Source organism: Drosophila suzukii, chromosome 2L, assembly GCF_043229965.1.
Source record: "Drosophila suzukii chromosome 2L, CBGP_Dsuzu_IsoJpt1.0, whole genome shotgun sequence".
NCBI lineage: Eukaryota > Metazoa > Arthropoda > Insecta > Diptera > Drosophilidae > Drosophila > Drosophila suzukii.
The window spans coordinates 17,975,642-18,000,105 of record NC_092080.1 but is presented as its reverse complement, the minus strand read 5'-3'; the positions used below and the strand labels follow the sequence as shown (position 1 = coordinate 18,000,105).

The window sequence follows — 24,464 nt, the reverse complement described above, 5'->3', positions numbered from 1 at the left end:
GCATTTAAACAAAATCAACTTAGTAACTTGTCTGAGAAAAATGATCAAAACGTACGTGGTTGAATTTATTTATTGTTATCCAACTACAAAAGCTATCTGAAATTTGAAGATATGGAACCAGGAAACCGTCTTACAGAAATCTAAATTTTTTAATGATCTTACATATTTTTTTAGTTATGTTTGGCACAATTTAAGTATACATCTTTTAGTTTGAGATATGTTAATTCTTGCCCCCAATTTGACTTATCAAATTTCTTAAAAGTGTCCAATCAGTCTGGTCAAATGTAATTAACTCGAACAGCTAAGCTGCGCTAAATGAGCCTAAGTAGAATCATAAATATTAATCACCCTCTGATTAAATACTTGTGAAATTTCAAGAAAACGTGAACGGTCGGAAAGTTCCAAAAGTCTAATCTAATCAAGTGTGATAAGAAACAAAATTAAAAGAGACATTCGAAAAAGAAATAATTTATTATGAAATAGTATCGAGTAATGTTTGTAACTCATCTATATTAATAGTCGCGCTCTAGGCAAAGATCTTAACCAGCAAGAGACCCAAAATTCCAGCAGTAATGGTGAAGGTGCTGCTGCTCATTTTTCCAGCTGGATTCTTGTTGCACTTATCCCCCGAACAGATGTTGCAGCTGGACCTATTATAATGGGAATAAGCCGGCTTTAGGCTCAAACTACAGGCCCCAACATTGGGATGAATGCAGCCATGCAGCTGATGGATTGTATCGTTGTCTGGGGAATGAGGAGATATATTATGAATCTTTCTGGCCGATATTTGGCATTCAAGCTACTCACTCCAAGTGTACTTAAGAGCCAGGCAGTCAAATCGAGTGCTGGTTAGGTTCTGCACTCCCTGATGATAAACTGCCAGGTAATAACTAGTCTCATTGGCAGCCGCATTGGAGCAGGTTACTTTCTTGGGACTCTTGCAATCCTTGGGCGTTACGCAGGTGTAACACACCAGAGAATCAGCTATTCAATAGAACAGATGGTCAGTTAAACCCCAAAATTTCATATTTCTATGCTTACGACTTACCCAATTGTACACAGACAAAGGCCACTAAAATGCCGGCAATTATAGCTTTGGTATACATATTGGGTTCTATATTTTTCACGGAGTAATTCTACTTTCTTAGTCGCCTTTTCGCTTTAAACTAAACTCGGTAGAAATTTTGAGAACACTTTTATAATCGTTTCTCTTCAGATTTCGCACTTTGCGCTGTTCTTGTCAGATAAGCTTGAGTATTTTCGTTGATTACCTTATCGCAACGTTTACAGCCTAGTAAGCTTATCAAAAAAGCTTCAATGGAGAAACAAAAGGGTTTCCCCTTCAGGTGTTCATTCAATATGTAAAGGCAGTATCAAAAATGTAATTTACTTACATATATCGAATGGTATAATAAATATGCGTGTGTAGAGTATATCCTAGTTATGTGTATCCAATATGTTTTAAAAGACACGAAGTCTTTGTTACACGAACAAGGTATGTATATTTGATGGCCTTTCAAAATAGATTTTATAATTTTTATAGAACTGGTTAATTTGTATACTATTTTTAAAAATGAGGTTTATTTTACACAATAAGAAAACCAGAACCTTAGCTTGCCTAATCTTTATTTGCATTCGTTGTGTTATCTATTACTTTTCCTAGACCTAGCCCACAGTTTCAAATCTTACTCATAGCCTGACAATTTCACACCTGACTGAAGTACGGTCTACTCTCATAAGCGAATTCAATAGCTCTTATCTTAGTCCGCAACTAATCAATATGCGCGCCAATATGGCAATAAAAGATAAAACCGTTGCGTACAAGTGGTAGCAATCAAGAAGGGGAAGTTTTTAGCTTAATAAATGCTTAGCGATTTGAAGAGCCATACATTGACTCACATTTTATTTACGCCGAATTTATTTACATAGGCGAATGGTTATTTTCCAGAAAGCAGTTGCTAGAATTAAACCATTTGTTTTGTTTTTTTTTGTAAAGTTGTAAAAGACGTAGCCTTTTATTAATTGTATGGGAAGTCTTACCATAAACTTTGCAACCTAGTAAATAATTGAAACCAACCCATAAAACGATTTAATAAACCTTCCGAGAACTGGCCAATAAAGTTTAAGTAAATAATGTGGGTTAGTACTGTGAACCATATGAGTATATTGATGATCAAGAAAATAATTTAGGAATGTTATTGTGCGAAGGTGCTGACTTTGTTCAAACTTAAGTTTCACTTCAAGAACCTACAAAAAATATAAAACACATAATAAATATATACATAATTACAACTTTGGTATTAATCATAAACAATCTTGTCTCTTCCCATTCCATGACTAAAATCATTTGAAATTGTAACTGATTTATTTCATTACGAAGTCGATTACTTTTAATCCTTTTTGTTTTCAAATATTCCTTTTTATAACAAATCCTCTAAGAACCCTACATAAATTTTACAAAACGTAGTTCCGGATTCAATAGCCCATAAGTAACCTTATCTCATCCCCTTCATAACTAAAATCGTTCGAAAGTTATTTTCTAATAATAATTTATTACGAAGTCGTATAGTTTTAAACTCTTTGTTTTCGTACATTTTATATAAAACATTGAAAATAAATAATTTACAATTGGAATTAGGGTAAAATACTGCATAGCTCCTCAGTAAGATTATGGGTTTAGCTTAGGATCTTGGCCAAAAGTAGGGCGATGACGGAACCCACGATGGTATAGGCACTGCCGCTGAAAGTTCCCGCTGGATTGCAGTAATCGGTGCCGCAAGTGAAGCATTTCTTGGACAATCCAGTGGTGTTGCTCAAAGTAAGACTGCAGACGTTTGTTTCATTGAAGACACAGCCCAGGAACTCAGAGGCATGAGTATAGTCTGAAGAAAAGTCGGAGGATATAATTAGATGTTTACTTTAAATACCAAAAAATTAGGGATAAACTTACTTGCATAATAGTATGTGAGATTGGCACAAGAGAAGTTCAGACTGCCATTTACTGCGGGCACATTGCTGTGGTACGACTCCAAAAATTCCTTATTGGCATTAGCCGTCGAATTCGAGCAGGTTTCGGACCAGGGATTTTTACATCCACTTGGAGTTGTACATTTGGAGCAGGTCAGTGAGTTGGCTAATAGTAAAAAGTATTCTTCAGCAAGGATTCGACTTCGAATTTAACAATTTTTCTCACCAAACTGCACGCCCACAAAGGCCACAAGGACCACACAGAAAATCACTTTCTTCCACATTTTAATCAAAGGATAATTTGTTTTTAAAGTATAAGCACAACTATGCACAAAGCTGTCTCTAGAGAAACTGAATCAAGTGCAGCCGATGGCAACTCATTTTGTACTCCAAAACTGAACCATAATAAAATCGGATTTTATGCCGGCTATAAAGATTAGATTCCGTTATCAATATGCTTCAACCCACTTTGAGTCAGGGGACTGTATTGGAATTGTTGACTAAACAACAATACGGGGTTTTCTGTTGATTGGATGCATTTCGAACTAAGTATGTATATGTTCATGTACACACAAATATTTGGGGGATACTTTTTATCAACAAAGTTCCATACCGATAACAAAAATAAAAAAAGAAAGAGAACTAATGACTGCTTTTATAACTTTTTCCATATCCGTTTATAGCGAATGACATAATTATAAGAGTATGGCAAAAATACTAGAAAGAATGCTTTAGTAGACGGCCTTGACTATTAGATACCCTATACTCAGCTAGGGGTAGTGCGAGGGAGATGCAGATATGCAAGCAGCAAATCGGCTGTTTCCAAGATTGCACATAACTTTTAAATGGATTTTCCGATTTGAACAGCTTATAGATGTAGATGGTTATTGATAATAAGAACCAAATCCCATCTACACTTTCACAATATTTTAAAAAATGTGGTCGCTGGCAGGTTTTAGCGTTATGGGCGGTTGTGGGCGTGGCACCCTGCTGCGCTGCGCAAGAACCTTAAATAGTTTTCGAGATCTCAGTGTTCGGACAGGCAAACAAGGCAAGATCGATTCGGCTTTTGATCCTGATCAGAATATGTATACTATATTGCGTGAAAACCGCTTCCTTCTATTTGTTACATACTTTCTGCAGAATCTAATATACCCTTTTATTCTACGAGTAACGGGTATAAATTGTAATACCGATGTCTAACAGTCTGGTTGTAATCAGCTAATGATATCAGAGATATATATTGTAGATATGCATCATATAGCATAAATCAAGTGCGAGATAGCTACAAAAAGTTGGAATTACTTTTCCAGATAAGAAAATATTAGTTTTAGAACTGTATACACATTTATAAAAGAAATATGTTACCTACTTTGAATCACAGTCAAATCAAACTGATCTTGCCCAAAAATATTTTTTTAAATTCGACGGAAATTCACAAAATGACGATTAATAATGGGTTTATTCCAGATAAGATTTGGTTTTAATTGCTTATTAAAAATAATCCACCATTTTTAAAAAAGTTTCAATTAATGATAAATTTTTTAAATAGTTCGTGCAAATGTGTGTGCAAATATTTGCAATAATGAAAGAAACATATATAGTCTGCAGAAGACACGTAGCTCTTGGGTAGCCAAATAAACTCAAGATAAACCCCTGTAAAATGTTTTCATTTTATTTGTTTTTTTGGTTAAGCCAAGGAATAATTTCAACGAAATTAGAAGAGGACTTGCCGTAGGTGGAATTGAAAATCATACATCACAATCGTGGCCATTGCCCAGGACATGCCACGAATAGCTAAGCAGCTGTGGCAACAACAACGCTAAGCCGCTGTCAAGGATGCGTAGGGGAATATTACAAATGACAGGCCAAATGACTGACTGCACTGGGAGAAGCTACAAGAAAGGACGACGAGGGCACTCCAATCTGGTGAGCAAAAAACAGGGGATCGCCTGCGGTCGAGATTTAAAAAGTACGTGTATCCGAGTGTCCAAACAGGTAAACAACAGAATTACAATATGCTTTCTTAAAAATTAAAATGGAAAAAAGTAGCACAGAACCACCAGCAGCGAGCTTTTTCCGACAGGACAATAAGCAAGGATAAGCATCGAAATGATGATGATGATGATGGCGGCGGAGGATGGTGGATAGAAGTCGGTGGATGGTGGATAGAGGTCGTAGGATGTGGAAGTGGCTAAGAGCTGGCAAGAAAAATACAAGCACAAACATGGATACAGATATGCGACAGGCGACAACGATAGCAAAAGTCGACGAGTCTGACAGATACATTTTAGTCCTGTTGCGGCTCCTGTTTGTCTACTTTTTCCGCTTTTTGTCCCTGCCCTTTTTGTTACCCATCTCGCAGGTCCTGGCCACATTTCCGCATGCACATTGCACTCGTATTCCGGTCACGTATCCTTTTTAATCCTGACAAGAATATTATTTCCATAAAAAACATACACACACTCAAAGGAAGAGCGAGTTGCGGCAGCATCCCGGCAGATCAAGCATACGCCGCGTAGTCCACCTAACTGAGTCATAGACAATTCGCAATGGCCCTAGAGCAGATGTATTTAATCTTTCGAGTATTTTTTATCCATACAACCCCAGTCCCTGATGCTATCGCCAAATATATACAAATTTAAATAAGCAGAAAGGCCAATTCACATCTAGACGAGCAAAAAACTGCCCATATAATCTGTAATTCAAGATTTTAATTAAATTTATAACGAAAACAAACGGACATTAAAAAAAATTCTCTTTTAAATCTAGATAAATAAATAAGAATAGTGCCACAAGAAAATTTTAATTTTTTAATATGTATATTGTACTTATCACAAATAAGTTCGAATAATAATTTTAATAAATTTAAAAAAATACTTGTAAATTATCACGGATAACTTTTTTGTGATAACCTAAAATTGTTTAAATAATATTTATAATGGTAAGCTTTAAAAGATAGTTTAACAGCAAAAATGTTGTATTTTTTAACCATTAAATAAACTTTTATTGAAAATTAAAAAAAAATTCCTGATGAGCGAAGAATTTAAAAGACATGTGTACAAAGTTAATTCTAATCGTTTCCGTTTCCTCCTTGACATTTCGTTTATATATAATATATAAAAAAAGAAGAACAAGAAGTGCTGTCTAAAAAGTGAATTTCGTCCCCTCATCAATATGCATTCTGCTATCGCAAAAACAAGGATTCAATAGATTTTTTATGCTCTCGACAATATTTGTTGTTCACATAACAAATTACAAAAGCTGCAAAATAATTTATAACAATAGATTGTTGTTGGACCATCTGGACGTGCACACACACACCCCCTTTTGGACTGGCTAAGAGAACAACAATGTGGACTACAATACAAACAAATCGACAAACTATAATAATAAGACAGTCCCCTGGCAAGCCAGCAGATAAAATTAGAGACCGGGAGGGTCTGGAGATATGGGCGGGAATAGGGAACGTAGGACCCGACTCCGACTCATTGCATTGTCTGCAGCAGCTGCAAAAACTTTCAACATCAATGAAAGGAAACAAACAAATTTTACATTTTCTATGTCTCGGCGGCTCCTATGAACAACAAAAAAGGGAAACGAAAAAATAGAAACAAGGGAGGGGGGCGATTCGGAAAGAAAAACAATAACAAAAGCAGCTTAAGTACTGCCACAAGTCGTTAGTCGAGGTCGCCACTTCTCGAAAGGAGCCTGGAGAACTTTAAAGGATGAGCTGAAGCATCCTAATTGCACCTCAACGAGTAAAATGTCCAAGAATAATGTCCAGGATTATACAATATTAATAATACAATATTACAATACAATATTAACAAATGAATTTTCCACACAGCTCTTGGTAATATATATTAAAATATTTTACTACAACAGAGTAATATGATAATATAATAACACCATTTTGACAGTTTAAGGATACTGACATAACCCATTCAATTTTATACTATAGTCATGATTTGAAATTGATTTTGAAATTGATTCTATAAATTTAGAGATCGTTTTAATTATTTTTACCAACACTTATACTACTTTTTATACTATAGTCAATTGATTTTAAAATTGATGAATACTTTTATATCTGTATAATATAATCTGTAAAATAAAATACAGACATCGCTTTAATAATTTTTAGTGTAGTCCGTAAGATGGATGTAGATAAATTTGAGGTCCAACCAATTTTATTTACCACTCACTTCCAATAAAAGTATCCAAAAATAGACGGTATCCAATGTGACTATCATGGCTTCCAAAATTAACCCTTGTGTTAAAAATCGAAGAGCCCCTTGCTGGTTGTTTCTCTTTGTAGATTAAAAACCCCTGAAAGTATGCTGCACAGTGACCCACTAGAGTTCATTTGAAAGTTGAAAATTGAACGCCAAGTTCACCTTGTAACCCATCGCTCGACATAACCGTTCAATTTGCAGTTCATGTCTTGGCTCCGTTCAGTTCACTCCTGTTTTCTATTTTTTTCAAGCTCCTTGCTGTTAACAAGTTCACGTGCAAAATTGCAATGACCCAAAGGACACACTGGCACACCTGCCGGGCGACTTTGCACCCGGTGCTCCCCCTTTAGCACCTGTGGTCCCACTGCTAACTGCTTTGACAACCGTACATGGTGAAAGGTAACCGAAAACGCCAACGGAAAAGCCAGAAGAAGGGTAACAATGTGGAACACTCGCAGCAATTTGCAGCATTTAATCAACAATTAGTGAGGCCAGGAAAATGGAAAATGACTGGGAAAACTGGAAGGAAAAACATTGGAGCAAACGGGCCATTGCAATAGAAGATGAAAAATATCTGGAGGCACTGCCGCTCGAAATTGAAACTTGTGCCACTCTCCCCAATCAATTCACTTTACCTATGCTTACTTTGCTATTTTTTCTTCGTCCTGCGAACTTTTATTTGCCTTTGGGCCAATCATTAGGTAAATTTGATCTTCGTCTCCGTCTGTCTAGTTATTGATATGATGTGGTCACCTAAGCCCTCTCTTTTACTCTCCTTCCAGACTGTGTTAATATTTGGACTTGGGGTTTTTCTGGGTCAATTGCTTCAGTTGGCGATGATAAATGGACCACCAGAGGGGTGCAGCTGCTGCAAGTAAAGTGACATAAATTCCTTGATTGCATCGGTTACGAAATATTAAAAGCATCCATTTTTGGAACCACAATTGAAACTTTACACTGAGGTACTACATTCTTCAAGGTGTTACCATAAAACTAGTAAAACGATTGCAGTGTATTGTATCAGACATTGGTGACGCCAAAAATTATATATATTTTTGATCAGTATAACCATTTTAGTCCTAATAGTTTGTACATCTTTCTGCTCACAGGAATACTTGTTCATATGTTAAAAACGTTACCTGTATAATGGCTAACAGTTAAAAGTTCATAAAACCTTACTTCTAAATACCATATATATTTCAAACTTTAAAACAATTTTAAAATCATGATACATTTTTCAATTACTTGAGCCTTTTTCAAATTATAATCGGTCTTGATGGTTTAACGATCTCAGATGCCACTAACAGAGCTGATCCAATCGCGGACTGCAGGCACCCTCGAGTAAACGCCAGGATAGTTTGGCCTGGCGCATCCGTAGCCCCAGGAGACGACGCCCCACAGAATGCCGTCGGCGGCCAGGGGGCCTCCGGAGTCGCCTTGACAGGCATCCTTGCCGCCCTCCGGCAATCCTGCGCAGAGCATGCGATCCGTGATGCTCCCAAAGCTGCCATAGGCCTCTGTGCACTGCATCTGACTGACTTTGGGCACGATTACGGCCCGGAGAACTGCTGTGGACTCCTGGGTACTCTGCGTGTTTCCCCATCCGGAAACCAATACGGGAGTTCCATCTGCGATATCAGCATCCTGCTCGGGAAGCCCTATGAAAGACTGGGTCACGTTCTCCGCGCTATATTCCTCCAGCTCGAGAAGGGCGAAGTCGAAGTCGATGGTATAGGCATTGAATTTTGGATGCCGATGGACCCGCTTGATCCCCACCAGCTGTCCACCCTCAGAAGTGCGCGAAGATCCAATGCGTACTTTGGAGATCAGAATGGCCGATCCCTCAGTGCAGTGGGCGGCTGTGAGGACCCAACCCTGAGCGATCAGAGAGCCACCACAGAAGTGGTAGCTCCGCTGCAGGGATACCTGGTAGGGAATGTCCTTTATACTAGTCACCTGACCGCCCACGATGCGACCATCCAGTCGAGGTCGTCTCACAGTGGCTGCCAAACTCAGATTCACCAGGAGAATCGCCACGAGAAGCAGCTGAAGAACCGTCTGTGCCATGCCTGTAAGTCCGATACTAGATCGCTTGTGCTGTAGTTTCAACCAGAACCGTCTTTATATAGAGTCCACCAATCTATCGAGCAATTATCAATTGCGCTTTCAGGGTTAACTCCTGCGTTCTCGCCTCACCTCGCTCTGTCCACTTGGCCTAGTTCGATGAGCAGGCACTCCATCGACAATAAACTTTTATTGGCTCCAAATAAACTACATATGTTATCTTAAAGGGGGTAATCGCCCAACAACCTTAGTCTAGTGCACTATTTTATAGCTTAACCCAGGTCAGAAACTTGTTGTTCGCCGGCATCTCCAGGATCTTATCCAGCTTCATTCCGGTTTCGGCCGCCACGACATTCAGATCCATAATGTCACGAACGCCCCAGTTGGGGTTCCTCTCCCGGAGGCTTAGATCGAAGTCCAGATTGCTCTGGGGACCGAGGAAGCGGTTTTCTGCATACGGTCCGTAGGTGAACATCTTTCCTCCCCTTTTCAGAAGTTGTCCGGCAGCCCGGAAAAGTCCTATGGAGCAGATCCACGGACTGATGTGCATCATGTTGCAATTGAACATGTAGTCATAGCTGCCTGGTGCTTGTGGAATCTCCCATTCCTTGGGATCACGGCTGATGTCCGCATGGAAGGGTGCTCGGATATTCCCAGTTGGACAATCATCTGCATAGGCGACAATCGAATCGAAGTGAACACCTAGGTGCTCGGTCGGCTGGAAGATGATGTTGGGCATCAAGGGCGCCAGGAATCCCACATGTTGTCCTGACCCTGAAGCTATTTCCAGCAATTGCAAATTCGGGGTGCTCCTGTCCACTTGGGTGAGTAGAGCCTGCGCAATCGGTAATGAATTACGGTCGCCCGAGGTATGCGTTACCTTTGCGGCACTGCAACGAGGAAAAATGTGCAGGAGTCGCTTTGTAAGGCTGTGTTTTTTTTGTTTTCAATAGTCTGCCAGTTTTGATAAGAGATTGTTTACCTCATTTTATGGGCTCAAGGATGAACGAAAAAACCTGTTGAAGTGATGGGCAGCACTGTTCAGTACCAGGGATGGGCTATAGTTTCGTTACCGTTAACTGCTTCCAAGGATTTATTAAATAGCAGTGAGTCACGAAATAATTGAAAAAAAAAGTTTTAAGAATATTTTATTAATAAAAGTTTGTTTTTGTACAGCCTTCATTGAAAATGGTCTAAATTACAAAAAAAAACTAAAAAATTAAACTTTTAAAGGAAACTATTAAGACATGTTTATTTTTTATCTTTAAATATGGTCAAACTTTTAAATAAATTGTAATATTTTCAGTTTTTAATAATTGCTTACATTTTTAGTTTATTTTCACATATTTATCTGGTTGTTTTAACATTTAATTTATAACTGTCACACTGTCACTGTTTTCATTTGGGCATCTCCATCACGCTTATCGATTGTCAACAGCTGGTGGTCACATTCAACAGCATTATTTTGCTAAACACAAAACGGTCACATCTTTCATTGCAAATAATATTCTATTCGCATTTATTTACTGATAAAGTGCAATTTAAAAAGTAAAAGACTCGAAATGTCCGATAACGATGATGATTTCATGTGCGACGACGATGAGGATTATGGATTGGTAGTTATTATTGGAACTTAACAACCTGGGACACGTTCTAAGCAAGCCGGCTTCATCCTTTTGTTAACATTTTTCTAGGAATATTCTGAGGATAGCAACTCGGAACCAGATGTGGATCTGGAGAATCAGTACTACAACAGCAAGGCCTTGAAGGAGGAGGAGCCCAAGGCGGCGCTGGCCAGTTTCCAGAAGGTTCTCGACCTGGAAAATGGTGAAAAGGGAGAGTGGGGATTCAAGGCGCTGAAGCAAATGATCAAGATCAACTTTAGACTGGTGAGGGAGTTCTCAATCGGTTAATATATATCTCTGACTAATGCTATATCCCTCCAGTGCAACTACGATGAGATGATGGTTCGCTATAAGCAGCTGCTCACCTACATCAAGAGCGCCGTGACCAGGAATCACTCGGAAAAGAGCATCAACTCGATCCTGGACTATATATCCACATCAAAGAATGTGAGCATCCCAAAATATTGTACCCTTACAGGGACTGTATTGTATTTGCCGCAATTTTGGAGATATAATTGCTTGGCTGTACCTTGTACCTTGTATTTTAAACTAATCTTCCCTATTTGTTCTTCATTCTAGATGGCTCTGCTCCAAAACTTCTACGAGACCACCCTGGATGCTCTACGGGATGCCAAAAACGACCGCCTGTGGTTCAAGACCAACACCAAGCTGGGCAAACTCTACTTCGACCGCAGCGACTTCACCAAGCTGCAGAAGATACTCAAGCAGTTGCATCAAAGCTGCCAGACTGATGATGGCGAGGACGACCTAAAGAAGGGCACACAGCTCCTGGAAATCTATGCCCTTGAGATTCAGATGTACACGGTGCAAAAGAATAACAAGAAGCTGAAAGCCCTCTACGAACAGTCGCTCCACATCAAGTCGGCAATTCCACATCCACTGATCATGGGAGTCATTCGCGAGTGTGGCGGTAAAATGCATCTGCGAGAGGGCGAGTTCGAAAAGGCTCACACGGACTTCTTTGAGGCGTTCAAGAACTACGATGAGAGCGGATCTCCCCGAAGAACCACGTGCTTAAAGTACTTGGTGTTGGCTAATATGTAGGTGAAGCACTAGTCCCCCAAAGACCCTCGCTTTATTAACATTTTCATAATTTTCAGGCTGATGAAATCAGGAATAAATCCCTTTGACTCGCAAGAAGCCAAACCGTACAAGAACGATCCAGAAATCCTGGCCATGACGAATTTGGTCAACTCCTATCAGAACAACGACATTAATGAGTTTGAGACCATTTTGCGGCAGCATCGCAGCAACATCATGGCCGATCAGTTTATCCGGGAACACATTGAAGACTTGTTGCGGAACATTCGCACCCAGGTGCTTATAAAACTAATCAGGCCGTATAAAAACATTGCTATACCCTTCATAGCCAATGCGCTGAACATTGAGCCAGCCGAAGTGGAAAGCCTGCTGGTGTCCTGTATTCTAGATGAGTAAGATTTTATATTTCACAATATGATGAGTATTTGACTAATGTTAATTGCATCACCAGCACAATCAAGGGTCGGATCGATCAGGTTAACCAGGTGCTCCAGCTAGATAAGGTCAACAGCAGCGCCTCTCGATACAATGCCCTGGAAAAATGGTCCAACCAAATCCAATCACTGCAGTTTGCCGTGGTCCAAAAAATGGCCTAAGTACAGCTTGTTCTATACCATGGTTTTGAGACCGATTAAAAATGATAGAATTTAAACAGTTAGAGGGGAGTCCTTGGGAGTAGTTTTCAGGGGTGCCGTTTCCTCCTGCTTTTTGTTGCGACAGTTGTACATCGAGATCCGTAACCGGTAAATTCCAAAAGCCACAAAAGAAAAGCAACAGATTAAAGCCAAACTGGCACAAACAAATCCAATCGCCAGGCCAGGACGCGCCCAATCCAGTGCGTAGTAGATAAACCGATTCCCGTCGCTGTAAAGGTAGTTTTAAATGTAAAGCAAAAACTACTCAAGATTTTCTTACATGTCAGTACCGCCAGCCCAATAGTAAATCAAAGAGTGCACCAAGAAAATAAGCACAACGGAAAAGGGATAGATAAAGTGCATGAGACGGTTAGGATAAGCTACCATAAAACAGTCGAACACCATGCAAATCGAGTTGAAGGCATGGCACCACAAGTTGTAGAGCTCACCGGCCACTTCGGGCATGGCTAAAAGGGATAATCAGGTTGTTCAACAGATAATTTATAAATCAGTGCTCAACTTACTAGAGGAAAGCGCAGCCCAGAAGACCGTGGTAATCAACATGGATAGAACCGAAGTGGTATAGTGAGATATCCAGTAAATCTTTAGCGATCGATCGCCAGGAGCTAATGTTGTGGAGATTTTAGAGCTATTTTATTTTATAAGTTATTACTCACCGAAATAAGATGGATTAAAGTAGTAAATAGTGGCGATTACAGCACCGTATGTGCAGGTAAACAGGCACAGGGTAAATCCCCAATCCGTGAGGAATATGAACCAACGGCCGCCATTAAAATCCTGCATTATGCTGCCAATAACTCCAGCGGCAAAGAAGGCAGCCAGAGCCCATCGATAGAGGACCCAGACTAAACTTCGTTTTCCTTTCTGCCATTGCGAGCGACAGAAGACTCCAGGGTCCTCATGATGCAGCGAGAACCTGGAGCATTGGAACTCCTCTTTTAAGGACAGACAGCACCCCTCTTTGTTCTCATCACCCATGCCTAGGACTTCGATGGACTAAAGCAAGCTATTGCTTTGACGGTAAACCACAGACTAATGGAGGCACAGGTGTTCCATTGGCTTGATAGGGGGCCAAAGTTTTGGCTAGAATAAAGGTAATCGTGTCATACACGCCGTATGAATTATCATTATCCTTATCATCCCAGTGATTACCTATTATGTCTGATTCGGCAGCAGTCCATGCCCCCGATAAGACCCCCAACGTGGAAAAGTTCGGTCAGAGCGGTCGACTGAATCGAACTTGGAGACTAGAAACATACCTTTAATTTTTATCTGGCGCCGTATTAGCTGCTTTTGGAATTCGTAAACTCATTTTCAGGAAAGTCCACTTTTGCAGGTGGGGCATAATAACTACTCTAGTGTCGGATGATTTTGCAAAGTAATACAAAATTTTGCTTATGGTAAGTATAATTAGAAATTCGCGATCAGAGTCCATGATAAGCTAGATCTGTCCACATTCCTATTACCCAGCTGCGAGTCATGAAAAAGCCTATCAGCAGCAGTTATTAAGATAAAGTTTAATACTCACACTTAAATTGCCACTATCGTCTACCGAATCGTTTCAAGATTCGAATATTTCCCAAAAGTAAAATGAGTAAAGGGGTAATGGCGCTTGTAGGGGATGATAATCTTACGTATATAAAATTACAAAAATATGGATGTTATCAAGAAAAATATTGCTTGCTAATATACAACCAATAAAAGTTGTAGATTGATTTTTTGGTGTAGACTGATTTATTAACACAGCTATTACCAATAATGCTTAGTGGACGATAGTTCACGTAGTGCCGAAGCGCACCACGAGAGTGTGGGAAGGCGGCTTCTATATACAGCCGCAGAATTTAAAAGCTCCAGTGATGGTTTGATCATAACGAGTTATACACCAATCGAAAGGTATCGTAAAAACTAAAAGGATTGCATACCAATCTATAGAAAATCAATGGGCTCGGGAGAATGAGCGGAAAAAGTGTAAAAGTGCAATTTTTGAGCCAGTGGGGATTAGTGCCTTACTTTAACCTAGTTGTTCGGCACGCTTCATCAAAATCGTACACCTAATTGCCTACACAGACATATTGTATTGAGGCATAAAGAAAGAGAGAAGTTTAGAAAGTGTGTTTATTTAAAAGATCGTATAATACATTTTCGTCAATAAAGTTGATATCAGAACTTTTATATGTTGAAGGTGCGATCGTAACTATTTTTTACCTCCTTAAGATTTGTTATTGCTTGATTTTACTGTTCGTAGGTTTCGTTAAATGGTAAAGTAGTAATTTATTTTTAACATGAAGAAAATAAGTGATATTCTACTCTGTTTATTAAATCTTTAACAATTAATACGTTGATTCTTAAACAAAGCTATATTTGATCAAGCTTTGCTTAGTATAATATCTAAAATCCTGTCTACAACTTCAATATGAAATGCAGAAAAAGAATTTCATATATGTACATATATATAGTTCCTTTATATACAGAAAAAAGACAATTTTTTGCTGAAAATAAAAGCTTGTCCTGTGATCTTTGGTTTCATGATGCACAAAAAAATCGATTCATGCCTAAAAACCGCCAACAAATTTTTCGGAGTCGCCCAAGGAATGGCAGAATTTCAATCAAACAACTTGAGCTGGTTCTTTGGGAGGAATAGCAGTGGCTGGAATTTCCTCAGGTTTTTTACTACAGCTTTCGTATATCGAGATACGTAACCTGTAGAGTCCGAAGACCAACACACAAAAGCAGCTCACTAGGACAATACATCCACAAACCGTTCCAATGGCCAGACCAGGTCGCTCCCAGTCCAAGATGTAGTAAATAAAGCGATTTCCCATTCTGTGAAATTGTTATAGATATTAAATATGGTCATAACGTTTTTAAAGATTTACTTACGGATCTGCTCCGCCAGCCCAGAAGTAAATTAATGAAAACAAGCCATAGGTAAGACCAACGGTGTAGGGATAAACAAAGTGCATAATTCTGGTGGGAAAGGCGACCATGAAGACGTCGAAAACCATGCAAATCGAATTAAACGCATGCGCCCATATGTTGTACAAATCGTCCCCCATTTCTGGCATAGCTATAAAAGAAATTCATATTAATACTTATTTTTTGATCAGTTATTAGAACAACTTACTTGGAAAAAGAGCAGCCCAGAAGACCAGGGTGATCATCAAGCCTAGAACTACAGTTGTGAAGTGGGAAATCCAGTAGATCTTCAAGGCCCAACTGCCGGGAGCTAATATTTTTAATGGAAAAAAATTGATTGATCATTTATAAAGTAAATAGTGTGAAATGATAACACATTTGGGGACGAACACAACCCGCGATTTTTGTTTTTTATTCACTTTTGTATATCAAGTAATTTATCTTGAATATATTTATTATATTATGACTTATAATATGACTCATAGCTTATGAAAGTGAGAGTATGTGTATTTATATATCCGGAACTCGAGTCTATCAATACTTACCAAAATACTTGGGCTTTATGAAGTAAATAGTGGCTATTATCGCTCCATAGGTACAGGAATAAAAGCACAAGGAAAATCCCCAATCTGTGAGATAAATAAACCAACGACCATCGTTAAAGGTGTCCACCAAGCTGCTGATTACACCGCCGGCAAAGAAAGCAGCCAGGAACCATCGGTAGAGCAGCCAGATGATGCTCCGATCCCCCTTCTGCCATTGCGATCGACAGAAGGCTGCAGGATCGTCGTAATGCAGCGAGAACTTGGAGCGCTGGAACTCCTCCTTCAGGGGCAGACAACAGGGCTCCTGGCTCTTATCACGCATATCGGTGGCTGGGTAAACACGTCGTCGGTTTCGCTGGACTAGGAGGGCCACAGAAGTCCAGAGCAGGTGACTTCCTTGCCGGTAGATCGCAGACTGACGGAACCATGCGCCAAAGGTGCCAAATATTGTGAATGGAGGGCCATTTTTTCCGCAAATCGTTTCGGCTACAATCGTGGTAATCGGCTGTGATAGGAAATGCTCCAGCTATCTGGATCCTTATCACCTGAACGAGTACCGTTTATGTGTAATTCCACCGGAGCGTACGCCTCCGATAAGCCCAACCACTTGGTCTTGGATGTGGACAAGTGCGGTCAGAGCAATAGACTAAATTGAACCTCAACACCGACCAGTGTGGGACTTTTCCCACATCATTAATATCCAGATTGGGCGGGATCTCACGGCAATCGATGGCCCTGAATTTTTAAACATTTTTGGGTATTTTCGCATTTGCAATTTGGCTCATAAACACAATGACATACCCGCGTGCCACTCAAGTGCTGATAAGTCAAGTTCCGCCAGACCCATTTCCCCGGGACTCAAACGCGATAAGATCCCGCCGAAAAAATAAATCAAAAGAAAATACCGTTTGATTGAAAGGCCTTTCGATCCCCAATCAAATACACTATCAAATCAACTGAGTTTATTATCTGTCTAAATGTTTATGTTTTTTGTAAGCACGTTTAATGCGAAAAGTAAAAATAAAGACAGTAAAACCATTAGGTAAGTATATTTATGTTTTCACTTAGCCAGGCATTAAAAACTGTAAATGTAAAAAACAAATATTATATTAAAAATAATAAGCCCCTTAGAAGAATGAAAGAACTCTTTTGCAGAGTACACCAGATATTTCAAACTCATTTGGCTAATTTATCGGTTCGGTACATGTGTTCGAAGTTGTGGAAATGTGATTGACGCTGATACCAGTACAATGGTGAAATAGATACATACATATATGCCTATGTGGAACTTAAAGTTAGTGGACTCTAAGCAAATATTTTGCAAAAGCTTTATGAAAAGACCAAACCTTTTAAAAAAACCAGAAATCATGACGTACGATTAATGAATCATGAATTCTCTGATAAGTGAAAGAGTACAGTGGAAAATGTAAGTACTGTGATAAATACTTTTACCAAGACAGGGTGTGTAAAAAGCCGTTTATTAGCTACGTTAATTTATTTTCTATTTCCCTTTTTGATTTAATTGTAGTGGTTTTTTTAAATAATTTTTTTTTTACTTTATTGCTGGTTAAGATTATTCTTAGGTTTAATGGGATTTCCGATCGAGTGCATTTACAGGATTACTTATTTGACTATTCGATAAATAAGATTCTTAGTATTAATGCGATTATTTTTAAATATATATTCTCTCTATAGTCTCCACTAATGAATTTAATTATAACCTACATATCATTAGTCATGATAAAATAAAAAGATCCACTATCTTATTTTATTTAAGTTTCTTTTTAAAAAAAATACTTCTTATATCGTAAGATACACATATCAAAGAGACTTTTTCCGATCACTTTATAACTAAAGCTATTGGAACTTGATCCTAAAAAACATTAACCATTAGCCGAATAAAAATAAACACATTTCCTTAGGTAAATTGTTTATTAGAATTGGGGTGATTTCATCAAAAAGTTATGAAACTACAATTGGTGGACCTTGAAATAAAAATCCCAAATTGCTTGTAAACAGAAAACACGCCTACTATTGATCAGCAAAAAAATCGTTCCTTATTGACAGGCTATTCCCACAGAATCGGACCAAAGGTCAATTTAAGAATATGTCGCCTGAAATTGAATTTCAATTACAGAGGCAAATTTAATTTATGCAATAAAGAGGAAGTTTCAATTGAGCCGTTGAACTATCTTTACAGCAAATGCCGACGACACTTCGGTTTTCCATTCCCGGCCAATGGCAAGGTTAGATATATATGTAGGTATAGGGGTAACGAACCAGTTGCTCTTTTAATTATTTACGTTCGGGGTGTGAATTTGATATAATTGGTAAGCAAAATTCAGCCGGAATGTCCATATGTAATCGATGCTGGGCGTTTATTAAGCGCTCATATTGATTCCAAGTTCAGAGGCAAAAATGTGTCAACTAGAATTTCGAAGAGTAGAATAGCTTATTGTTTACTTTAACAGGGTGTCAATAATAATAAATATCATTTATCCATTACCTAGCATTCCGCAAACATCAAGATTTATCATGATTAGTTTTTATAAAACTAAGTAATGTTTCGAGTCTGCGATGAAATTCCTTACTTATGAATATCTTCAAAAATTTTTATTTTGATTGATAGAGACTAATATTATATTCATTACTTAAAGCCATTTAATTAAAAAATCTGTGACCTAGAATATATAAAACTAATAGTTGGATAAAAGTTTAAAAACTCCGTCAGAATGTAAAAAACGATCTTAGCAAATTTATGTCCATTTAAAAAAAAAAAACACAAAATCAAAACTTCTATGAAAAGAACATTTTAGCGGTGATTACCTGTACGAAATCTAACAGAAAAAGAGTTTAATTAAATACTAATTAGCTATTTTCAAGTGCATGATAACTCTCTCTGATGGATTAGATAAGAGCGAAAACACTTAGCTTATCGAACACATTTCTAGCCTCAATTAATGTAGGTCAGCCGGAATTTCAATCATCATGTGCTGCACGGCAATTTGAGTTTTGGATCTTTTGGGTGGTACTTGTTAACGGAGATCTTAATTGGCCGACCTCCGTGGCTTCAAGTTCACTGGTGGCAGATGTGTGTGCGACTTCGGGAATCCAGCTGTCAATAATATCACAGATAAATGGTCGTCTGTAAAACGGTTCCCACCAACAAGAGGGCGGTACTTGATATTTGACACTCTTTTCGGCAGGCGAGTGCTCTACATTATATTAAATTGAATTTAGTGGCGATGTCTCGCCATAATGCATGATACGCCAGTAGTCAATGTGTCCAATTCCTGTTAGGCAACCGATGAGTTTTGTGATCGTATGCCGACTGGAATCGAGCGATCACTAATTCTCGATCGGGTTGCGGAATCGATCCGGCTGTCAGTCCGCCGTTTGGAGAGCTCGAGTGCGCGTGCCAACTGGAGCTGTTCGCAAGTAACCCCATAATCACAATCCCATCCCGCCGGACCCCAAAGAGATCGACTTTTCAAGATCACAGTAGTCAGGTTGGAGATCCCCGACAACGTGCATCGCTCCTTAGTCGTGTTCACTCGCCTCAACTTAACTCTCTCTCTGTATCGCTCCACTGCGGTGCTCGTGTGAGTCGTAAACATAATTCAAAAGCACTGGCGAAGTCAGTAGCCGGCTAAACGCGACTCGGGTCGGAAGTCTCCGCTCCTAACAATCACAGCGAAAAGTCCCCACCTCGATAAGGGTGAACATAAAAATAAAAGAAAAAAAATTATAAACAAGTTAAACAAATAAAAAAAACATATGAAATGCAACTTTTCGACGACTTTTGCAAAAGCTTCAACAAGGAATTGCAAAGGGCGAATTTCGGCTTCGCATACAATCGCATTCATTTGTTCTACAGATCTCAGGTGAGGGCAGTTCCCCGTAATTATTGTCCAAATACAGCAGTCGTTATCGGTGCTGTAACAGCTCAGGTGGTATCATACGATATCATACGGGTACTTTCAAGTAGCAGTAGCGAAAATAAGTATTTACATTGTAGTCACTATCATTAGTGTTGCTGGAAAGTTGCAACTCTACGCGTGAGATCGTACAGGCACGTGTTTTATAAGTAAGAAAAGCTAGTAGTTCCATAAGCGTTGAGCTCAAAACATTTTAGGCAATAGGTATTTAACTGCCAAAGTTATTGTTCTCTACAGACAACGACGCACTGCTCAGCTATCAACAATCTAACTAGATAAGTGTAATAAGCCATAATGTTGATAAGAAAAAAACAGTAAGTGAACTATTAAAAATTCCTTTAATAACAATATAAAAAGAAACACTAAGGCTAAATATAAACTGAGTTCCCCAGGGCATCTTATCCATTAGGAGTACAATAAAAAAGGGAAATGTGGCTTATATACCAAAAGTTCATTAGAATGTGCTTAACTAAAAAGCGAGTTCACAAAGAACATAAAATGTCATGGTGAGAACACATTGTACACGCAAGCATTGTTAATTAATTCGAATTTAATTAGCACATCTAAACTAAAAGCTGGGCCCCATTCAAAGTTGTACAAACTAAACAAATATCACACATGTGGGCATGAGCGATAGTAACATAAAAAACTGTAACCCACATAGATATGGAAATATGTTTATAACTAACTCCACATGAATGAAAGCTATTCAAGCCCAACCCATTTAAATTGAAGAGATCCTACACAACCAGAAATTGCAATGGTATACTGAAGAGTTCTTAATATCTAAGACACATAAATGGCTAAAGTTGTTTTTACTACGCAATGTAGATACCAACCTTGATAAGAAAGACTTAGTTTTTCGCTTTTCATTGTGATTACAGGAAAGCAAACAAAATAAAAATTGGCAATACAGCAACATAGTGAGTCATTTTAGTATCAGCCAAAGCGACTCGCCCCTAAAAACGGAATCCCCTCGGCGCTCCAAAGTTCTGAGAACCCTGGAATAGAACTCTTCCATAAACCTATTACACATTTCACACGAATGAAATACTAATCAAAGCAAAGCAGGAACCAGAAAACAGTTTTGGCGCATGCCATAAATTTTCCAGCGACACCTTATCATATGGCAAACATGCCCATAAACATCCACGGAGGACCGCGTAATCTAAAGAATCAAATGATTTTATTTCCGCAGTATTTAAGTTCAAAACAAATAAATTTGAATATTATAACACAAGCAAAACTAAAGTCTTTGATACGAAGGCAAAATCACTTAGACATGCCCTAATTCTGAGTACGTCATTGGAAGTGATAAGCCTTGAATTGTGATATGAGTTGTCATTAGCATTTAGTATTTGTTTTCGTTAATTTGTGCGGGCAAAGGTGTGGAAGTTTTTAATTGAAATTACATAATATAAAATGCATTATATAAACTTTAACAGATCGTCATGTAAATGTCAGACAAGTGACTGCGATAAGGATTAATGGAAAGTTCGCTGTTAAGCGTAATATAATCCACAATGTATGCAAATTAGTGCATGTATAATATATGCCAAGTGCACAATTTAAATTAATTTTATTATTTTAATAAGCTTAACTTTTTCAATTTCCTATTGTAGTGGCAAAAAGATGAGATCAACACAATATACTTGCTCTATCGATGGATTTGGGCGCTGTTTTTCCTGGGCGTGTATATCATGTGCATATTTATTCAGTTTTGCGATGGAAAGTTCTTTATCTACATGACCAACTGGGGATTCGGGCTGTGCACACTTACCATGCTAATATCCGCCGTACAGGTCACCTGCTGGCACTTCGATCTGAGGAATACCCGGAGTCTGGTACAGGAGTCCGCCCACAAGGCGGAGACGTCGAGGGGTCTGAAAATATACTGGTGGTTGTACAATATGACACTTTCGCTGGCTCTGATCATATCAACAGTCTACTGGGTGTTTCTCCACGGAAAGATGAGTGAGTATTGGAACAACCCTGAACATTATTTATTTTAACTTTTACTGGAACTGGTAAAACTACTTTTCTGTTGTTGTACTTACTTATTTTACATTATGAATTAATGAAACAAATTAAGAGAAATATTAAGATTCTTACTGAGCCTGTGCCACAAAAAAATTTGAATAATTTTATAGCTAACTCCTTTTAAATAAAAAAAAATTGCACAAAAAGTTCAATACCACGCTTTTTTTTGGTTAAAAAATATTTAAAATATTAAATTCCTTTCTTTTACAGATAAGCCCATGCGATTTCCAGCAATTAGCATAATTACCCATGGTCTTAACTCTGCGATGATGATGATCGATTTCCTGATTGTGGCATTTCCGCTCAGGATCCTGCACATGATTTACGGTATAAGTCTGGCGATATTTTTCTTCGTTTTCACTCTAATTTACCATTTATGCGGGGGTACCGATGAGTGAGTATTGGTCAATACCCGTATACTTTATATATTTATAACTAATCACCTGCATAATTCTCCTGCAGATTTGGCAATCCCTACATATATCCCATTCTGGATTGGAATAATCCCAAGCGCTGTTTGGTGACCTTTGTGGGCATTTTCTTGCTTATAACATGCTATTGGATGCTGCTCTTTGGACTCTACAAGTTGAAGAGGATGTTCAATAGGGCATTCAGTGTGGTTTGGACTCCACATGCAGTGGGTCTGATATGAGGGATACAATACACATTAGAGACACCACAGACAGTCAAGTAATATCACCTCATTAACACCCGCACATTTAGCACGTTCCATATGCATCGCCTGCATTGTGTTTAGTTTCATTTACAATTCATCTTAAATCACAAAACCGACCCCAAGAGGGAGTCGCATCGTTAGACACCCATTCGCATGCATTTATTTATATCTAGTATTTGCTATTGTAAGTTTTAATCTTCTGGTTCCTTAACTTTGAATTGGTTTAGTTAGTTTATTTAATAAGCATTGATGTTGTTACTACATTTATGGATTTAATATTAAAAACATGAAATTTGTTAAAAATACTCTACTTAATGATATCATATTTACGAGATACATAAAGAGAGAAAAATGAAATTGTATGAAAACATAACGAAAATCGGAAGAAAAAAGTGTATATAAGAAGGTTATGTTAGTTTATTATTATATTGCGAGGGAAATATATAAATTATAAAAATAAATTTTATTATAGTCTTTTATATCCTTATTATCTTAAAATCACTGAAAGTTTGTATACACCAGAGCCTAAATTAAGCTCAGTTATCATTTAACATTATGACCCTTAAATCTAATTGCTGCAAATTTATTGCATCCACTTTTATGCGAGTCTTAAGCTATAATCGTTTTATAACTGAACAACCAGATTTTTTATTTTATTCCCAAAGTATTATCTTAAATCTTACCATTTCACTTAATAACAATCTATATTTAAATCTTTGCTGAAAAGTGGAACAGGTTCAATGACACAAGGAATTGGGTAACCAGAACTACTTACTTTTTCGCTTACTTTCCTAACCCAATTCCAAGACTTTTGTTCTTCTTCAATGAAAAGGTGACTAAGCTATTTCCATGTATCATTGCAATTAGACTACAAATCCAGTTTTTACAGAAAAGTACGTGTAAATTTCTTACCTTTAATTACGAAACTTTGTTGAATCATTTAGACATTATCAAGCGCGAAGTTCTCTTCTCTTTCTTACCAAACTGTACCCGCAGGTAAAATCTTCTACTTTTGTTTAGCTACCAACATTTGCCAAATATAAAAAAACACACAAACGCACAAAATAAGGTAAGCGAGTAATTAAGCTCAAAGTGGATAAAAGAGGAGGGCAGAAAACAGAGCCAAAAAGCATCCATCGTGTTTTATGGCTGCTTTATCGTCTTGTCAATACTCGAATACTGAAAAAAAAATATGTTAAAATTCAGACGCACTTTTGATATTATGACTTAGATTTTATATCAATAGATTTGTAATGTTGTAATATTTTTTATGAGTTAAGCTCCCACTTCTTAGGTTTATTGCTAATGACAATTTGATTTAAATAATGATATAAAATACATGTTATAAATAATAATAAAAATATATAAATTAAAAAAATTAATTACTTTCTGCTAATCATCAGTCTAATGCATATACAGGGACGCTAAGTCGTGTAAATTTAATGTGGATGTACATAGGGAACTCACCCACATTTCTGTGCCACCACCGATATATTAAAAACATTTGTTAAAGTAAACAAAATTTAAAGCAAAAAAGGATGATAAAATATTCCGAAAGAATTTATTAAGAAATACTGATAACAAAAAGATTTCTTAAAGTCGGTCACTAAGTTGATTCATTAAAAAAACCCTTTTAGTAAAGCTTATCACTTTTAAAAAAACCCGCCCAATTTAGTTTCATTTACTCATTCACACATTTGATAAGAAAATAAAATTCCTTAGAGTTTGAAAAGATCA

General features: G+C 37.9%; 8 protein-coding genes across 11 annotated transcripts; 2 read left to right on the top strand and 6 right to left on the bottom strand.

Moving 5' to 3' along the window:
• Positions 1–452: 452 nt before the first annotated feature.
• On the bottom strand, positions 453–1,158 carry LOC108011976 (uncharacterized). The gene is made up of 3 exons (XM_017077241.4): positions 1,049–1,158; positions 808–984; positions 453–744 (listed from the first exon to the last, which is right to left on the bottom strand). Exons 1-3 carry the CDS (start codon positions 1,104–1,106, stop codon positions 527–529), a joined length of 453 nt encoding a protein of 150 aa, XP_016932730.2. The 5' UTR covers positions 1,107–1,158; the 3' UTR covers positions 453–526.
• A 1,374-nt stretch (positions 1,159–2,532) lies between these two features.
• On the bottom strand, positions 2,533–3,352 carry LOC108011270 (uncharacterized). Its single transcript, XM_017076381.4, has 3 exons — positions 3,194–3,352; positions 2,951–3,133; positions 2,533–2,882 (listed from the first exon to the last, which is right to left on the bottom strand). The coding sequence occupies exons 1-3, from the start codon at positions 3,249–3,251 to the stop codon at positions 2,677–2,679; spliced, it is 447 nt and encodes a 148-aa protein (XP_016931870.3). The 5' UTR covers positions 3,252–3,352; the 3' UTR covers positions 2,533–2,676.
• A 5,028-nt stretch (positions 3,353–8,380) lies between these two features.
• On the bottom strand, positions 8,381–9,411 carry Try29F (Trypsin 29F). Its single transcript, XM_017082569.4, has one exon. The coding sequence runs from the start codon at positions 9,270–9,272 to the stop codon at positions 8,496–8,498; it is 777 nt and encodes a 258-aa protein (XP_016938058.4). The 5' UTR covers positions 9,273–9,411; the 3' UTR covers positions 8,381–8,495.
• Positions 9,412–9,440: 29 nt separating this feature from the next.
• On the bottom strand, positions 9,441–10,366 carry LOC108021159 (UPF0585 protein CG18661). Of its 2 annotated transcripts, none has more exons than XM_017089738.4 (2): positions 10,252–10,366; positions 9,441–10,159 (listed from the first exon to the last, which is right to left on the bottom strand). In XM_017089738.4, exons 1-2 carry the CDS (start codon positions 10,254–10,256, stop codon positions 9,535–9,537), a joined length of 630 nt encoding a protein of 209 aa, XP_016945227.2. In that variant the 5' UTR covers positions 10,257–10,366; the 3' UTR covers positions 9,441–9,534. The 2 variants fall into 2 exon arrangements, with proteins under 2 accessions (XP_016945227.2, XP_016945226.2); XM_017089737.4 differs by having other exon boundaries at positions 9,441–10,198; positions 10,252–10,325.
• A 359-nt stretch (positions 10,367–10,725) lies between these two features.
• alien (COP9 signalosome complex subunit 2 alien) lies at positions 10,726–12,608 on the top strand. The gene is made up of 6 exons (XM_017089735.4): positions 10,726–10,885; positions 10,964–11,158; positions 11,216–11,341; positions 11,474–11,955; positions 12,016–12,348; positions 12,408–12,608. Exons 1-6 carry the CDS (start codon positions 10,832–10,834, stop codon positions 12,550–12,552), a joined length of 1,335 nt encoding a protein of 444 aa, XP_016945224.1. The 5' UTR covers positions 10,726–10,831; the 3' UTR covers positions 12,553–12,608.
• On the bottom strand, positions 12,332–13,903 carry LOC108021158 (protein rolling stone). 2 transcript variants are annotated; one of them, XM_070997456.1, is made up of 4 exons: positions 13,269–13,903; positions 13,116–13,217; positions 12,882–13,058; positions 12,332–12,820 (listed from the first exon to the last, which is right to left on the bottom strand). In XM_070997456.1, the coding sequence occupies exons 1-4, from the start codon at positions 13,588–13,590 to the stop codon at positions 12,735–12,737; spliced, it is 687 nt and encodes a 228-aa protein (XP_070853557.1). In that variant the 5' UTR covers positions 13,591–13,903; the 3' UTR covers positions 12,332–12,734. The 2 variants fall into 2 exon arrangements, with proteins under 2 accessions (XP_070853557.1, XP_065720025.2); XM_065863953.2 differs by having other exon boundaries at positions 12,872–13,058; positions 13,269–13,893.
• Positions 13,904–14,703: 800 nt separating this feature from the next.
• LOC108021160 (protein rolling stone) lies at positions 14,704–16,676 on the bottom strand. Its single transcript, XM_017089739.4, has 4 exons — positions 16,074–16,676; positions 15,737–15,838; positions 15,493–15,679; positions 14,704–15,435 (listed from the first exon to the last, which is right to left on the bottom strand). Exons 1-4 carry the CDS (start codon positions 16,393–16,395, stop codon positions 15,219–15,221), a joined length of 828 nt encoding a protein of 275 aa, XP_016945228.3. The 5' UTR covers positions 16,396–16,676; the 3' UTR covers positions 14,704–15,218.
• Positions 16,677–19,382: 2,706 nt separating this feature from the next.
• Positions 19,383–23,206, top strand: rost (rolling stone). Of its 2 annotated transcripts, none has more exons than XM_070997452.1 (4): positions 19,383–19,511; positions 21,634–21,985; positions 22,262–22,445; positions 22,514–23,206. In XM_070997452.1, the coding sequence occupies exons 1-4, from the start codon at positions 19,398–19,400 to the stop codon at positions 22,701–22,703; spliced, it is 840 nt and encodes a 279-aa protein (XP_070853553.1). In that variant the 5' UTR covers positions 19,383–19,397; the 3' UTR covers positions 22,704–23,206. The 2 variants fall into 2 exon arrangements, with proteins under 2 accessions (XP_070853553.1, XP_016945879.3); XM_017090390.4 differs by lacking the exon at positions 19,383–19,511 and adding an exon at positions 19,537–19,957.
• The last annotated feature ends 1,258 nt before the right edge of the window (positions 23,207–24,464 follow it).